The 18,368-nt window shown below is 38.5% G+C and overlaps 1 protein-coding gene across 1 annotated transcript in view; it reads right to left on the reverse strand.

The window, feature by feature from the left end:
- The window catches only part of DCHS2 (dachsous cadherin-related 2), a 107,028-nt gene that overhangs the window by 14,015 nt on the left and 74,645 nt on the right, over positions 1-18,368 (reverse strand). The window contains exons 9-16 of the mRNA XM_053976327.1: positions 17,192-18,026; positions 16,036-16,275; positions 11,956-12,090; positions 11,502-11,711; positions 9,411-10,268; positions 4,502-4,573; positions 2,260-2,284; positions 156-399 (exon numbers count right to left, since the gene is read on the reverse strand). Coding sequence (XP_053832302.1) covers positions 156-399; positions 2,260-2,284; positions 4,502-4,573; positions 9,411-10,268; positions 11,502-11,711; positions 11,956-12,090; positions 16,036-16,275; positions 17,192-18,026 — 2,619 coding nt within the window. The remainder of the gene's footprint in view (positions 1-155; positions 400-2,259; positions 2,285-4,501; positions 4,574-9,410; positions 10,269-11,501; positions 11,712-11,955; positions 12,091-16,035; positions 16,276-17,191; positions 18,027-18,368) is intronic.

The raw sequence follows: 18,368 nt of genomic DNA on the forward strand, positions 1-18,368 counted from the left end.
ATCCAAGCAGACTAGTAGCAACACCAAGAACCCTACTCCCAGTTTTTAAGACATAGTGGTCCAGGACAGAGCTAACAGGATTGTAGTGATGAAAAGGTCAGCCAAACTTCTTTTTAATTACAGCACTGTGCTTGGGAAGGTATACTTCCACTTACCTGTATGATGTCTGTTTTAGGACTCTGGCCTTCCCATATTGATGCTTTGTAATAGCTTTGCTCAAATTTAGGTGCATTGTCATTCACATCTTGAATCAAAACTGTCACTCCACAGAACACTGAATTGAAGCTATTTTCAGCCACAACTGTAAGATGTATTTTACACTTATGTTCATAATCAAGGTACTTTGGCTCTTTTACTGTGATTGTGCCTGGTTTATTACAAGAAAAAAAAAAAAACAAACTCAAGATGTGACATACTCATTCAAGAAAAAACATGTACAAATGCATTTATGAAATTCCTAACATATATGGTCATCTTCATTGAACACATAATAGAATTCCAGCAAGCTTGCCATTGTGTCCTTTTTCTACCTACCATCACCCCAACATGCTAGTTACTGAATAAATCTTGGATAGCTAAGTTTTCACCAACCACCACTACACTGGCAATTTCCAAACACAAAGCCAATTTAGTAGCAGAGGAATAGAGACAAAGTGTCTGCATGACGTTTCCTCCTCTGCACATGACAGTTGGAAGAGACTCTTGTCCTTCATCTGACAGTGGCTAGATCTACCCCTCTCCACCAAAATCCACATCAGGCAACAGCTGTAACAACTCCTGTATCTGACTGATACACTGGCAAAACACTCTGATGCAGCAAGCCCCCTCCCCTGAGCTGTTATTCTATCAAAAATAAACAAAGAATGAGACTTATTGATAACAAGGATAACTGGTCACCTCCACATTAAACACGAAATGTCCTTGGAAATCCATAGTCATTGTTTCAATGTTCTAGGAACATACTCATAATTCTCCATTACATCTTTCACGGTTTGATGCTGGCTCAATGCCAGCACCCCCATGAAAATACACCTCCCCAACATAAATGCTGTGAGATGTGATCAGGAACAGAGCAGAGCAGGCCCAAGCTTAATAACAAAGGGGAAAAAAAACTTTATTAAACTACTACTACTATAAAAGACACACACACTAAATCCAGGACGAAGACCCTCCAAAACACTCCTCCTCCCACCCACCCAATTTACTGAAAACCACAGTGAGACACCACCCAGGATTCCTGATCAAGTTGCCACCCTTCAGATAATCAATACTCAGTCCCTCAAAGGAGAGAGGAGTCTCTCTTGCACCACAGACCCCCCAGGAAACACAGTTGCCACCCTTCTGTGTTTCCATGTCACACATGGCACCGCCTGGAGAAAATCTGCCAGTGTGACACTCTCCTTTCCATGTCACAGTGCTCTCACCACCGTGCATGCACAGAGTGCTCATAGGGCTCCTTTAAGGATGCTTTGCCAAGGACCAAAAGAGACAAAAGTTCAGCTTCTCATTTTGGGACCACAGTCCCCCCCATTTTCCCCTGGGGCCGAGGGTCCAAGAACAGAGATCATCTTCTTCCTGAAGACAGAGGGTATCACCACACCCTCCTCAACTCTTCTCTGTTCTCTCCATTCCTGTGCTGGTAGTCGCTGAAGCAGGTCTCTTGGTTCACCATTGCATCCCCCTAAAAATGCTGTCTCTGTTGCAGGAGAAATTGGTTAAGTCTATGGCTATCAAGAAAAGTCCAGCCAAAAGCTACTCCATCATCTCCTCCCCACCTAAAAATTCCTTCTTTCTAACATCTCAGGTCCTGGACTGTCTCTCTTCTACTTCAAATCAAGGAGGAGTAATATTTTACAAAGCTTTCATTTCCCAGGATAGGGTTAAAAGTTCAGATTCCCACGGCCGGACACCTTTCCCCCCCACCTTCTCCTTCTCCTCTGCCAGCAAATTCCAGGTGCTGTCAGGCTCTCTGTCTCTTTCCCTCTGAGGAGGGGGGAACAAAGGCATCTCCGTTTCTCTCCACCCTTCTGTCTGCAGGGGGGGCCTGCCCGGTTCCAGACCTTCAGCCCCTGGCCTACCTCTCCCAGGCCGCGTGGCTTCCCCTCCCCCACCCAGCCTGTGCCTGGGCAGGGGAGAGTCTGCACTCTCTGATGACCAGAACCAGAAGAGAGCTCCCTGGGCGTTCTTGCTTTTAACCCCCTGTGTTCTCAGAGGCATGTCCCTGCCTTCAGTGGTCACTCCAGGTGCCAATATCCAAACCTGACCACTGATTGGTTTGACCCAACTTCCTGAAAAAATTCACTTCTGTGTCAAACCACAACAACATCTGAGCATAAAACACACTTGATTTGCATAATAATTTTCGTTAGAATCCAAATTCAGTTTTGCATGGACTTTTCAGTAATGATGTCATGAATCTTGTTATCCCAAACGTGGACTATCATAAGAATGCATCAATTGTGGCTCCCCAAACTAGTGCTTTTTATTTTTTATTTTCTAGGATAAGCAAACATTAACTATTGTTTATAGACCTGCATCTTGGACATAAAGATTTAAAAGGTGTTTTATTTTCAGCACACTTTAAAATATCACATTCTGTTTTCAGAGAAATGAAAACAGACAGTGGCAGAAGAAATACATTTCCAGATGACAGAGACCAAACTGAAAGGCTCTAGTGTAGACTGAAACAAATAATCAAGTCTGAGGTACATCACCTAGGAGGAACATGTGAAAATACCAGAGTTGCTCATTCTTCAGAAGTGCACTTGAAGAAAAAACAGGGCAACAATCTTCAAATATACAAATAATAGGGGGAATTGCCCTTGTCTTATGTCTACTCTTACTAGATTAAGAAGTAATAAGTTTAAAACATTTCAGCAAACATTCAAATAAATATGAGTAAAAACTTTCCAACTGCCAAGACTTTCGCAGACTTTTGAGAGGGTTTGCAGAATCACTGTCCCTGATGGTTTTTAAGGTCAGTACAAATTTGTCATATTTTGGCACAATTGATTCCCCTCCTGCATCAGAGGGACAGACTAGTTCATGTCTTTGAGTCACCTCCTACACTTTCTATAATTCTACAGTATAATAAAAAATTACCATGGTAGAAAGTCTTCTCCAAAGTGTGGTTAATTAATATCAGTGCTTGAAAAGGCAAGTAGAGCAGACCTTTGGCTGTTCAGAACATGAATTACAGACAGGGCATTGATATGGCTCAAAATACTTCTGCTGCAGAAGCAAGGGGTAGAGAATTACTGGTGTCAAAATTATGCTAATGTAAGCACTGCTCTTCAAAAGTGCTTAAAGGTTGAACTTCAATTAATTTTTTCTAAGAAACAGAAGAAAGGCTTCAGAAGAAAGGAAACAAGAAACCACAATGGATCAAATGTCTCAAAAGAAGATTTGTGACACATTCACTGCTATAGAAATTCCACTCCTGTTTGCTTCAAAGCATTATGTAACCATTTTTAAGCCTAGCTTGATAAAAAAAGGAGAAAATATCATTTGACTTTTTTTTTTTTTTTTTTTAAGGCAATATTGGAGAAGATTCACTTCCTCAGTAAAAAACCTGTCTGGGTCTAAGATGTTCTTTAAGGCTAATCTCTCTAGTTTTATTTCAGTGAAATAAGAAGGACTTGAAAATCAGAAGTATGCATTTCAAACACCCCTCATCTAAAAAAATTATTTTAGTGTTATGCCATTTGTTGTCTGGAGACAACAGGATAATCAGAGGTTAAAGTCTTCAGAAACTCAGGGATAAAGCAATTTATTAAGGGTACAAATATTTACACTGTTCGTGAGGAAAACTGCTTACACAGTCTATAAGCCATCCCAAAAAGAGAGACTGTAGCTATTCAGAAGGCAAACTTATTGCAGATGTTTAGGAGCTGAGAGGTAACCAGAGTAGCTGTGCTCTGTTACAAGCCTTAGAGGAGAAAACATAAGTGTACATGGGGAACACCTCACCCTCCTGCGCCTGGAATTCCTGACAGAAGAGCAGGTGAAAGCAGAACTGCTGAAGAACACAAATACAATCACAAAAAAATAAACAGACTTCCCTTTAAAATGTGTTGAGGTTTGCCTGAAACAAAGAGCATTAAAATCAACAAGAGTCTAATGTTTCTACAGTAGAAGTGTTTTGAAGGACTTTGTTTATTGAGTTTTTGGGAAACTGTATGATGAGAAACAAGTTGGAATCTCAGCTTGGATCACAAAGCAGTAGTTTATCAACATCTGATGATCAATAGTAAATCAGAACTGAGTGTTTTAAACAGGGATATTGGTGTTCAATTTCTTTTTACCTCAAGTTTATGACAGTGCCTGGATTTACTAATGACCTGCTCATTGTAACAGAATTATTACTAGGGAGTACTCTTAAGATATCTAGTCCTCGTTCTTATGGTAGGAACTTGCTAATGCTCCAAAATACACACAAACACTTGAAAAAAATTATAAAATGTACCTGTAACAGGGTGTATGGAGAATATTTCCTGGTCACTGAAGATACTGTATTTTATGTCTTCTCCTGTAAATTTGTGTTCATAGGCTTCTACTGTTAGAAGTGATGTACCTATGGAAGCAATAAGACATTTTCATCATGCCCACCATTGAAAGTTTTGTTCTAATTTAATAGTATTGGTATTAGCAGATGCACACCCGTGTACTAGGTTAGATGCTCCTTCATTAGTTTAGTAGACTGTAAGAATAATTCTCCATAGATCTTTTTCCTATATTACAAAAGTACTGTCTATCTCTCCTTCCTCAATAAATTACACATCTGATAACAACTTTACCTGCCTTAATAAAATGATGGGATTTAACTTTTCCTAATTGCAAACTCACAGGAATCATTGGAGTTCACTCTTACCTGAAGTCATACCTAATTTTTTTTTGGTTTTTGGTGCATCATGTCACCCACAAATAACCAGAAAGAGTTTATTTTTTTTCCTCCATTTATCAGGATTCACTTTGGGTTTTTGAACAGTACCCTAAATTAAATATCCTTGAGAATTTTAATTAGCCAGCATTTGACAAAGAGAAAGAAAAGATGAAACTATGTGCATAGCTATGTGTCAATTCACATAGAATCCAAATTCCATGAAAAGATCAATAATTTAATATAGAATCTAGGAGACATGAAATAGAAATCCTGTTTAGAATAAAATAAAAGGGAAAATGTAGAACTCAATAAATTATCCTGCTCAGAATATATATTTAACAAAAATATAGTAAGTTCAAAAGACATTATCAAAACATACAAATAATTATTATTTTCAAATGACTTATGAAATTATCTAGCATATATGGCCGTTGATTTTAATGTTTTTAATTATTTAATTAAATTGTAATTGTTTCCATGCAGCTATGACGGAATTAGGCAACCTGAGCTCTTTCAAACACCATTAGAGGCAACAAGTTATTTTATCACAAAGGTCCTACTACTCGTACTCAGTGTCCTGGATGCCACAGGAAAAGTATAAAAAATGAGAGGAAACATTGCTATTACAATGATCTGATACCTTTTTTATTTTAGCAGTTACATATTACTTTTTAGAAACCAGAATTTTTCTATTAAGGGTTTACTATTTGCTCTCAAAATCTGTCTGTCAAAAGAAAAAGTATGCCAATTTTGATATGTGATTTGCTGTACTTGTCAATATACTTACAAGATATTTACTAGAAAAGCTTTGGAATCAACATCCATCTGTCCAGTATGTAAAGACAGATATATGAATGCTGACCTAGAGTTTTTTTAGGAACTAAAATAAGGGGCTGTAAGTTGAATTTTCATTGCCAAGAAACTTTGATTTACTACAGAAAACTGCAAGGACAATCAATGATACCATCCTCAGAGCAGAGTTAGAGATAAAAAACCCCAAGGCCTGAAGACTATCCCTCTTTATCTTTTAACACTGTCTGCAACTTTTTGTTTGTTTGCTTGTGTGTTTAAGAAAAAATACTACCAGAAATAAAGGAAGCAGCAGCATTTCTACTTGAATCCTTGTTTTTCAGAGGTTAGGTTAATCAACTTTTTTTCTGAGTCCTCATATCCCAATCTTTAAGCTCCACATTTTTCACACAGATAGAATTGTTTATAACTTCTTTTTAGCAGAGTACAAATCTCTTGTATTCTGATACATTTCACAGAAAATGATTCCTCCAAGCAGTGAATTTTTACAGTTCATTGTCAAAAAAATATGACCAAAGTGTGAGGTCAGCTGTGACATAAACAGGCCCTATACAGATAAAGAGCAACATAAAATGTCCATCTGCTGGAACTTGCCATTCCAATCACATGCAATTTCAGACATTGCCTCAGAGGTCACATCATGTAGATCTTAACAGAGAAAAATCAGGGAAAGGGAGCTTTCTCCCTGCAAGACACATCGAGGCTGAGATCAACACTGAAGATAGAGCAAGGCAGCAGGGAGATCAGGTTCAAAGCGAAAGCAGTCAGACTGGCTTGAAATGCTAGGCAATTGACCTCCAAATTAGTAAAAAATGTTGAAAGACATGAAGAGTGACGTAAAATATGTAAATCCATTTTTTTTTTTCAGTTTAATCACATACAGTCTGACTGCATATGGAAGTATCTCAAACTGTTTTATACAGCCCAGATCCCACCATTATGCCTGCAGACTCAAAACAAAAACATGTCCGAGCGAACAGCATTTGCCTAGCTGGCCAAATCAGCTCCAAAACACTTGCTGAATTTTTTGTTAGGACATATATGTTTTATATATATGGGGGTTTTTTTATATGTATGTCCTAACAGTAGCACCATACAGAGCTGCTGTATCACTGCAGCATTTTCTTCTTTCTTCAGTCCTCATTATAGTAGTCTCTTTTCACCGTCTTCTGCCATCTAACCTGTATTCATCCTTACCATTATTTCTTCAGACCCCTTAATTGCCATGAAATGAAAAGTTGAGCATGGAGATAATGATTCAAGAACTGTCTGGACACAATCCTGTGCCTTGTGCTCTGCAATGATCCTGCTGGAGCAGGGAGGTGGTACCAGATGAGCCTTTTGATCCCTAACCCTAACCCAACCTCACCTATTCTGTGAATCTTTGACTTAAAGAATGAGGGGATACATATTTGATATCTAATAAAGAAAAGAAAATAGAGAGTCAAGAAGAAAATAGAGAAGTCAAGAAGAATAGCTAAGAAAATAGAGAAGTCAAGAAGAATAGCTAAGAAAATGGAGAAGTCAAGAAGTTTTATTGGTGAATCTGTCTGCAAGTGTTATGCAAACAACCACTCAACTAAAAGTTGGGTAAATAATACAGGTTTCTTACCCTCTGAAGAGCAGTCACTTGATTATTTATTGATTAGCTTGTAAGTACCTGCTGTAGTACAGTTTATAATATTTAAGGACATTAAATATTCAATATTAAACAAAAAATATAGAAAAATGGGGTTTTCTAAAGGTCATTAAACTTGGAGGTCAAACACTTAAAGAAAATGTGACCACAAGGACCAGTTCCTGAGGCACTTGCCCATTTGATGGGTTTAGATTAAATTAAAACTAAGGACCCTTGGCTTTGTTTTTTTGTCGTTTATCTTATTCACATTTTTTATTCTTTTAAAAATAAATGTAGCATTTTTCGCCTCCATCAGTTAAGGCAGACATAAAATTATGAAGAGAAGCCACATTTATTAATACCAGTTCTACAAATAATCAGTATGTAATGTAAATCTTCCCTGGACTGAATACACTGGTACCATTCACATTTGTAGGGGTCTCAGGATCACATCTATCCTATAAGCTAAATTCTATGAGAGTTTTAATTACAATCATGCTTTTCTTTCCCACTGAAATGTAAAATATTTGATATTTATTTATGCTTATGAAAAAAGGAAAATAGTATAAACAGAGACAAACAGTACTAGTATTTGGTAAAATCTCTTATATTCTTAGAAGAATTTGATCTTCTTAGCAAATAGAAGTATTATTAAACGCAAGCTAACATTTTGTGATCAAACCCGCCTGTTTACCCTGAAGCTTTGCTGAATTTCCTTTAATCAAAACAACTTAAATTGAATCTTAATTATATTTCTATAGATTGAATGGGAGAGCACAATGGCATTCTGATACCACAGTTCCTTGGGGCATTTCTGTAATTTCAGGCTGGCTTTTTAGCTTGACCCAGGAACACAGCTACACTTTAAAAATCTAGGATCAGAGCAGTTTATCTATTGCCATAAAGCTGTTATCTTTATTTTCTTTCATTAAATTTAACAATTCAAAAATTTGGCTTGTAGTCCCAAACAAGCACAGAGGAAGAAATGGCTGAATAACCACAGCAGTAATTACTGCAACAGCCTTCTTCACCCTTCATTCTCTCTTCTGTTTGCAATCATCCAAGAATATTGATTGGTTTTCCAAAATTACTAACACATTTCTTATTTACTGATTCATAATCCAATATACAGGCTGTTACTCAAGATCTAGGAATGCACTAGTCTCACAAAACCCTTAGGATGTAAGGGAATACTGCCTTTGTTTTACTGAGGGAAGTTTGAATTATAAAAGAGAAATTACTTGTTCAAGGTGAACCTCACGAGCTGTTTTAATTGAGAATATTATGCAAGTCAGATCTTTAAATACATCTGGCCAATTAAATAGTGAGATTTGTGGACAGAAATATGTGAAAGCCATTCCTTTCTGCCCCTCATGACAGAGCCAATCCCTGATGCAGGAGAAGATACCACATCTAATTGGCTGGATGGATAACTACTAATGTTCTTAGAATGATAAAAAGTAGAGCAGTAATTCTTATCAATAGCCAGAACAAAGCCAAATAAATCTGTAAGCACCTCGTGACTGAAGCTGGTTTGTCTATAGGTGGCATTCGATAGTGCAGTCTCTACCTAGAGAGACACTGTAGAAGCCTGTCCAAGTGACCGTGTACCAATAGCCTCCAACCTTCTCTACCCCATCCTACTCCCCTTTCTCCTTCTTCTGCAAAGTCCAAAACTTCAGTAAGGTATTCATGAAAGCTACTACAGTTTGTGAAGGGGTTTGTGAAAACAAGAAATGCCAGGTTCCCAAGAAATGTGACTGGTTCCCAACACTCAACTCATCTGTGCTTGTGTGCACTGCTCAGAGAAACAACAAATAAATGCTGCCATTAAAAAAAACCACATCATAAAGCCCATCATTAAAGTAATTTTGCTAAATGAATGAACCCACTGATGATTAGACAACGCCTCCTCCATTGCATGTTTTTCATGCTAGTGCATTTGAAAGGGGCAAATAGGTATTGGCTACATCCACATTAAGTTTTCCCTGCTGCTGCACAGAAAAAAAAAAAAAAGGGTTTCCCTATACTATTCATTACAATTACCATTCCAAAGGGAGGGGAGATTGGCAACTACAAGAAGAGGGATTTCATGCCCACCTGCTGCACTGTTTTCAGGCACACTTGCTTCGTACAGGCTGTGGCTGAATGAGATCACCTCCTCTTGCTCTTCTGTAAAGATAATGACCACAGCTGTGGCTGTTCGAGGTGTGATGCCTTGATCTGAAGCTGTCACTAGCAGCTGGGTACTGAAGGCCTTGGAAGCCAAGGGCTCCCGAAGAATGATGTCACCTGTCTTCACATTGATTTGAAATACAGTTTCTGCCATCATCAAATTAAAAACAATAGCTCCATTTGATCCCAGATCCACATCCTCTGCTCTCACAGTGGTTACTGTCTCATTCACAGCAGTTTCAGCAGGCACAAAGACCCTGATAGGATTCTGCAAAAAAACAGGATCGTTGTCATTGACATCATCAATGTGCACCACAACACTGACAGTGGTGCTCCTTGGAAAATGGGTGCTACAATCACTTGCCACAGCCCTAAAAGTGTACTGTGACTTGGTCTCCCTGTCCAGTGCCTTTGTAGTAATGATGGATCCCGTGACACTATTGATGGCAAATGCTCCATAGGTGTCATCAATGAGGGAGTACATAATTTCACCATTGAGGCCAGCATCTTCATCAGAAGCAGAGAGGTCCAGGATGGCTGAGCCTTCCTCCAGGTCTTCTGTCACAGAGATTTGATACTGGGTCTTCACAAACAATGGGCTGTGGTCATTTTCATCCAAGACTGTTAGATAGAGCTGTGCAGTGGAGCTTCTCGAGGGACTGCCTAGGTCATGGCACGCAATTACAAGAGTGAAATTGCTGATGTCTTCTCTGTCTAAGCTACGAGTGATCAGCAGCTTGCCTGATGTGTTATTTAGTGTGAAGTATTCTCCAACATTTCCACCTTTCAAACACAAAAAATGAAATGATCACAAACAACTACTTTTGAAGAAGAACCCCATGTGAATGCTCTATGCTATTTGCAATAACAAGGTCCAATTGCTCATATGCCTTTCACATATTTTACTTCTCATACAAATTAAAACCTGTGTTTCACTTAAATCAGTGAGTTGAGTAGCAATAATAACAAATGCAGAATGTCATATCAATTTACAGACTGGCTTTTTGGCCAGATGCATACCTTTTTTTCCCAAACCAGCCCACCTTATAAATGCTCATGCATCTATGCTGCTGCATGAAGTGACCTCTTCCCAACCTTAGTTACAAAATTCCACAAATCTATAAAGAATTGCTGACAATTGTCATTGCTTGCTCCTTGTTCTCTTCTACAAACCTATCTCTTGGAATTCAAGAGCTGTACAAAGTCATGATTTGGGGGCACTGGTAATAAATATGAAGCAGTCAGCTGAAAAGTCAGCATTTTTAGTAACAGTGAATGGCTTACATACTTCATAATATGCAGAAAGACCAAAGGTAACTAAATTAAATGTCATAGAAGACCACAACATTAAAACCAAGAAAACAAAGGAATTCATTACTGTTTTTTCAAAGAAAAATTTGTTGGTTTTTACCACAGTAGCTCTCTGCCTACATTTGAGCTATTGCTGAGAGCCACAAACCAAAGTAAGCACAGCAAACTTTTATTTGTCCAAAGATTCTACAGGAGGCTTTGAACAGCTGTCGAGCTTACATTGGCATAGTGAACACAGGGAGAGTTTGGCAAGATGGAAGCCAAGTATGACATTACTAATTGCTGGGTGAAAGAAGCTCTCATGAAATAAAATTTAATAAATATCATTAAATAAATAAATTTCAATTAATTCTTGGGTATATTTTCAAGGGAATATTTACATTCACACTTCTACAACTATAACAAAAAGGACAAAAATTATGCCTTCATGATTAATGCCTCGTTCCACCATTTGATTTTTTTTTTTTTTTGTTTCTGTGTTCTGCACTATTTCAAATCCAGAATGCAGATGAAAGTATGCCTGGGAAGTGCTTATTAGTGCTGACAAAAGGGTGAAAGATCTCTTTTCTTTTCCACATAAAAGAAGCATGTGGACAAGATGGGAGCTAGGGAGGCCTGGTAAAGTCAAGACTAGTCTAAAATTTGAATGCTGCTGTTTATATATTTCCCTGATTTACACTAACAAAATGATGGAATAGAACTTACCAATTATTTTGTATCTTAGAGCTCCATTATTGCCAGCATCCATATCTACAGCCCGGACAATGTAGACAACAGAAAGCTGTTGGTTCTCTGGAATAAAGATCTCAGAGGAAGGAAGAAGAAATGTGGGAGAGTGATCATTTTCATCCAGCACTGTGCAGATTACTGTCACTGTGCTTGACAGCGATGGAGTTCCACTGTCCCGAACCAAAACTAAGATCAATAAAAAGAAAGCAAATTTCATTCAGTGGTTGTGGTTGCAACAATAGATGCTCTTTAATAATATCAGAGTAGGAGAGTTATTTGTCCTATGCAAAAAGCATATGCTCTTCTGTACTGGAAAATCTTACCACTTGCATCTAATTCAGAAGGCATGAAAAAAGTAATGCTGAGAGTAACACCTTGCTCACTCTCACTTCCCACTCTAGAGGCATTCATAGATATTTCACACTGCTACCTTTAATACTGAAAACCTCCTGGGTTTCCCTGTCCAGTGATGCAGCTGTTACAAGTTCTCCACTGTCCGAATTCATCTTGAATTTCTCATAACCAGCTCCTGGTAAGATTTCATACTGAAGCAAGGAATTCAGCCCTTTAAAACAGAATGGAAATCTTAGTAAAACACAGCAGCTCTCCTCATATTCAGGTCTACTTATATGTCTCTTTCTTTTCCCTCCAGGTTCTTCGGAATGACAATTCCATACAGTTCCTGATCAGACCTAACAGCTGTATACAGTGCAGGGATATTAGCCTTCCCATCTTTCTCTAGGAAATAAACTAAAACTTTTAAAGGTTTTAGAAACCTTTCTTTCAAAGTTGCTCACCGTAGTTGAACAGGAAAGGAGAATCAACATTCTTACCTATTATGGTTGTAAGATAATTCCTTTCATATTTCTTCTCATTTCAACATCCTCCCAAGGAAAATATAATGTCATCTCCAACACACTTATATTATTAGCTTCAATGAGTTTAATCTTACGTTATACCCAAAGGGTTTGACTATTGTGTCCTTATTTTTTTGAAAATTTTTTTATGTTCCCATCAACCATTCTGTGTTTTTCCCACCCAGAATTAATCCTTTAGTAGGGCAGGGACAGTTGGAGCACCTGAAAAATTACATGACACTTCTAGTCATATGAGAACTCCTATTCAATGTCAAACACTGCCTACCTATTCTCATCTGTTACAGTCAAACACAAGACAATCTGCACTGGAGCTGATGGGGAAGCACTCATGTGAGAGAAGAAACAGAGCCTACAGTTTTTAACATATTCAACTTCATTTGCCTTTGAATAGCTTTGTTAAGTGGTTGACAGTTCTCTGAAATTTGATTAAGAGAATTACTACCATGAATGCATTAGCACCTAAACTAAGTCAAGGGAGGGATGTATACAATACACATCAGGAGGAAAAATGACTTACAGAAATCCTTTCAGCTTTATGGAAGAAGGAAGAAAAATCACATCAGTGAGGACAATCAAGGTGAATGTCTTCAAAGTGTCAGGTTACTAACATATATTTATCTGATCTGCCCAAATCAGATAACATTCAACTAAATTTTAAAAGCTATTCACAATTCTGCCTGCATTTATCTACCCTTAATCACCAAAATGCTACAGATGGAAAAAATGAGACACAAAGCTGCAGGTCTGATACTATTAGCTTCTTGCCTTTTGCAATTGAGCTGCTTCAACCCAGTTCCTTCTGGAACAGATTCCACAATGGACACTATTCACAACCAGGGCTGAAAAACATGGGTGGCATCCAAGTTGACTATTTACACAATGCTGAAGTTAAAACTTTTAAGTCTTAAAGAAAACACGTGACGTCTTAATTACATTTATTTACCAAGAATTTACTAAATCCTTTCCCATATCCAACTGCTAGGAGTATACAGTAGCATTAGGAAAAAGCTGCACACCCTGCCCAGGAGAGGAGAGTGCTGACTCTACATGTGTACACAGCACAGCACAGCAGCTAGCACATTTGCACTTAATCCAACCTGCTGGTTAATTATTCAGTGGCACTGGTCACGTTTTAGGGGCTGAAATTTCAAACTGAAATAAAAAACAGCCCCCCTGCCCCAAAACCAGATTCAAGTCTCATCTTTATAGGACTTTACAATAATGTTTAATGAATTGCAGTAAGCCCTGTCTCATAACTTGAAGTCAATGGTTTCTATTAACCTTTTAAGATTTTTTTCCTAAGGCTCCAGTCATAACGATTGAACCACAGAGGTACACATCAGCTTAAAAGGAGACCTTGCCAAATGCTAGTTTGGTTTGCTAGATTAGTCTTCTGCAAAGACCTACCTCAAGAAAAAAACCCTGACCTATTTTAAGTATGCTGCTGGTATCTTTGCTTTTCCTATGTGTGTTTTTCCAACATACATATTTTCCAAAGTTAACATCTTTTACACCTGCATTTACTGATGCTGAGCTGTCAGATGTCAGCTGTGTAGGGGTGAGAGCACAGAGGGCTCCCTAAAGGCTCCCAAAGTCAGGCAACTTAAGCGCAGGTGTTGTAATGTGCAGGAGGGAGGTAACTACACAAAAGGTTTCAGGGATATTCATGTGAAAGAAAACCATTCCAAAGTCAGAAATATTACTTGTGATTTCCCCCAGAAAAGACCCTCTTCCAGTCACAGAGAATGAAGTAGAAAGGAAAATAAAAGGTTGATAATGACTGGTTCCTCCCAGTGGTCACTCAGGGAATATACGAAGTGAACAAAAAAGTGTGATGGGAGAAAGTCCTCCACTGAGACTATACAAATATTACTGGGATGTGAACTACAATTTAAAGAGTGCGTAAAAAAATATACAATTGAAAAACAAAAAAAAAGAACACCATGACAGGAGTCATCTTATTCAAAAATTGTGTTCCAAAAACATAAGAAAAGTGAGTAGTATTATATTTATATGACTCCTATATAAATAAAATTTTCTTACTTTATGAACATCACTTTAATATTAATTTGAAACAATTCTATGACACACCCATGACATGGGGCCAAATCATGCAAATGTGAGAAAAAGACCCAACAGAAGGACTGTGGTTATTGGAAAATGTACTTTAAAAAATAGCAGGAAGGAACCATCAGCCACAACAGTGCTCCAGCCCAAAGTGTCTGCACAAGCAGGCACACACTATGCCACACAGTACACTTGGAATGCCCGTCCTCTCCACCCTGCCAAGCCACCCAGACTCCCTCCCACTAACTGCTTCCCTTCTGCTGTATTTCCCACAAGATGTGAAAAAAATATAAGGGATGGAAAAGGAGGGAGAAGAATACAAGCAAATTCTCAGTTGTCTCTTTTATCTTCCAAACCTTTCTTCAAGTATCACCTTTTTTGTGATCCACAAAAGAAAGAAAATATTTGGAAGAGTGAGATACAGGGGCAGACTGCAGTACAGCTCAGCTGTTATGGAGATCATAACAGACAGGGATACATGCACATTCCCAATTTTTAAATACTTTACATACTTGTGGGGAAATGTCTTTTCTATATAATACATCTACTGAGCCCACATCAGCCTTTTGTAATCAATATGTGCTCTACATTAAAATTACAAATCTTATTGAATACATAAAATTATTTTGCTAACAAGTTCCATTATCTGTTTTTACAATAGCACAGTCTTACACAATTCTAAAGAAAGTACAGAAAGTGAACCCACAGTAAAAATTAAGTCATTCACAGAGCTGAGACTACCTTTGGGCCAAAGATGGCAGTATTGTAATATTTAACTCTCTTTCCAGATTTTATTATTTATCACACAGACCTTGTATAAGTGCTCCAGCACACGAGCACACGGACTACCTCGTAACATCATATGCTGTGCATTTTAGACAGTTCAAAAGAGCAGGTAGTTGAAGAACTGGAGGGAATTTTTTGTTGCTTAGCAGTCTCTCTCAGGTTTAGTCCTTATATGTGATTCACTGAGGAGATGAACCATCCCCACATCTTATTGATCCATTCTGTGTATTTTTGAAAAGCAATACATTAACACTCTGCATGTAAAGGCCTATTTAAAACCCGGAGCAGCTTCCATTACCCTTCACAGCTCAACCAGCTTGAAAATCTTGGATGACAGTGCCCCTCTCTGGTCAGAAAAGATGAGTGCACATTTGCCGGTTCTATTACGAAACCAGGACTCTTGACTACTGAACTGCTTTAAAACTATCTAAAACGCTCTGATTGAGAGTGACAAAATGTTCAGATATAAACTTTGAGTTGAATATTGTTCGCTCATTTATAACCAGAACACGTTGGCTTTCTTCATGTGAAACCTACAATATGCTGTGTCACACAAGAACGCATTTTACATTTAATATACCCATCAGAGCTGAAGCTACCCCAAAGTGCAAGTCACAATACCTCCAAGCTCCAATTAAAGATTGAGAGTCTGAACCAAAACTCATATTTTGAAACTCAAAAACTTGGGAAAAGCACAACAGCTGTACATGCAAGGCATCAAGATTGGATTGGTCTACTATGGTCCACAAGTAAATTACAAGCAAAAGGACACAAATTACCTGCATCTCGGTCCACAGCCTCCACTCTTATGACAAACTCCCCTGGATCTCGGTTTTCATGAACTGCAGTCTCATAAAGTTGCTTCAGAAATCCCGGGGTCTCATCATTCACATCAAGAACAATGATGGTTAGAATTTGTGTGGCAGAGAGAGCTGGGCTGCCATCATCAAGAGCTATGACTGTCAAACTGTAGCGCTCCTGAACCTCACGGTCTAGAAACTGGGCTGTAGTTAAGAGTCCTAGTTTAAAGAAAAAAGGTTTTAAAAAAGTACCCTGGTCCAGGTTAGGATCCTAGCTGTTCCAGCACTCACAGCTTCAATGTAGCATCACCACGCCACTGCTGCAAGGCTTCCAGACTTTGCAGTCATTCATTACCTTTGATTCCTTCTACAGTACTAATTGGCCCAGAAATACTGCCTTTTGCATCCAGGGAAATTTGGATTCATGGAAAATTAAAGCAAAGTTCAGAAATTGCTTTTTATTTAACTTATTTAACTTAAATATTTGTCTTCTTTTGCACGCAAGTTATGCAGTTAGGAACTCTACAAATCAGTGTCAGCTGCATCACCTAATGGATTCAGAATCAGAATAAGAACCAGAAAATATTACTACTATTAAGGCAATATTTGCATTTGTGAGAATATAGTATAAGAGTTAGAAAGCAGACAATTTCAGAGGGCTGAAGAACGGAATTCATCAGCACTTTGAGCCTCCACTGAACATGTTCCACCCACAGTGTAATGCAGACTGCCTGATCTCAACTTTGCCTTTCCTCATTTGTACATATCATAATATACATGTGTGCACATGCTTTAAGCATGCATAATGCCAAAATCCGAATGAAGTATTTCACTGCCCGCATTTTCTCCCCACCTTCCTCAATACACTATTGGAAGATGCCCCAGTACACCCACACAACACAGTAACAGTGTTATGTCAAAATTTTTGAGCCGAGTCTCACAGTGCTTGACTACCGTGCTCTGCAGTGCCCTGCTTGTGTGGTGCTCTGCCCAAGGCAATCATCCCTGAGGACAATAAGTCACCTGAGCAGAGTGCCACACTAATGTGGTATTTCACTATTGTATGGTATGCACTCCCAAATGTTACTGTGAGAATCACAACACAAGAAACCACAGAGAACAGAAGTTACAGTACCTGTGATTTTATCCAGTACAAATGCTTTGTTTTCATTGCCTGAAAGAATGTGATATGTAACTTGTCCATTTCTTCCCTCATCAGGATCCTTTGCAATTATGTGGTGTACAAGGAAGCCCACCTCCACATCCTCCATGACATAGGAAAGAGGCGAAGACATAAAACTGGGGCTGTTGTCATTGATATCTAAAATAACAATTTTGACAGCCAGGGAATCCAGCCGACGATCAGTCAGATTTATTGCCTGGTCTTCTGCAAACACCGTCAAGATCACAGAACGAGTAATCTCCCTGTCCAGTGGAGAAGCTGTGGTCAAGGCGCCATACAAAGGGTCAATAAGAAATGGATTTTCACCTGTGTTACTTATTTCTAAGGAATACTCTATTTTGCTGTTCAGAAAACTGCCATCTTCATCCTTTGCATTGAATGTGTACACCAGAGTGCCAACGGGTACATTTTCTTCTATGCCAATCACTACAAAGTCATCTTGAAAATGTGGAGAATGATCATTCTTATCTTCTACATCAATACTTAGGAAGACAGTGCTATTTTGTGGGGGATTATTATAATCCTTTATAATAACTTGCAAAAGAAAGTGTGAATCTGTTTCATAGTCAAGCTCCTTAGAAAGATAAAGGTCTCCTGTTAAGCTGTTTATTTCAAAATGAACATTATCATCTTTAGCAATACTGAAATGTAGTTTCCTGTTGAGTGCTACATGGTTACTTGGCACCTTCAGAGAATCCAACACTTGTGCAGGTTTAAAATTTTCAGGTACGACAAAGTGCCTGAAGTCCTGAGAAAAGCCAGATCTCCCATTGGGAAGTGGGATCACCTGCAACCAAAACACAAAGACTGCAATATTTTGCCACTCTTATTATGAATATTGTAATGTGTAGTGGGCTGACCTTGGCTGGATGCCAGGTACCAGAAAAGCTGCTTTCTCACTCCCCTCTGCCAGTGAACAGGGGACAGAAAACATAATGAAAGTTTATGAGCTGAGATGAGGAGAGATCACTCAGCAAATACCATCACGACCAAAACAGATTAGAATTAGAGAAATTAACTAAACTTATTGCAAACAAAATCAGAGCAAGATAATGAGAAGTAAAATAAGAGCTTAAAAATACACCTTTCCCCCACCCTTCACTCCTCCTCCAGGGGTGCAGGGAGACAG

This window comes from Vidua macroura, chromosome 4, assembly GCF_024509145.1.
Source record: "Vidua macroura isolate BioBank_ID:100142 chromosome 4, ASM2450914v1, whole genome shotgun sequence".
NCBI classification, from domain to species: domain Eukaryota; kingdom Metazoa; phylum Chordata; class Aves; order Passeriformes; family Viduidae; genus Vidua; species Vidua macroura.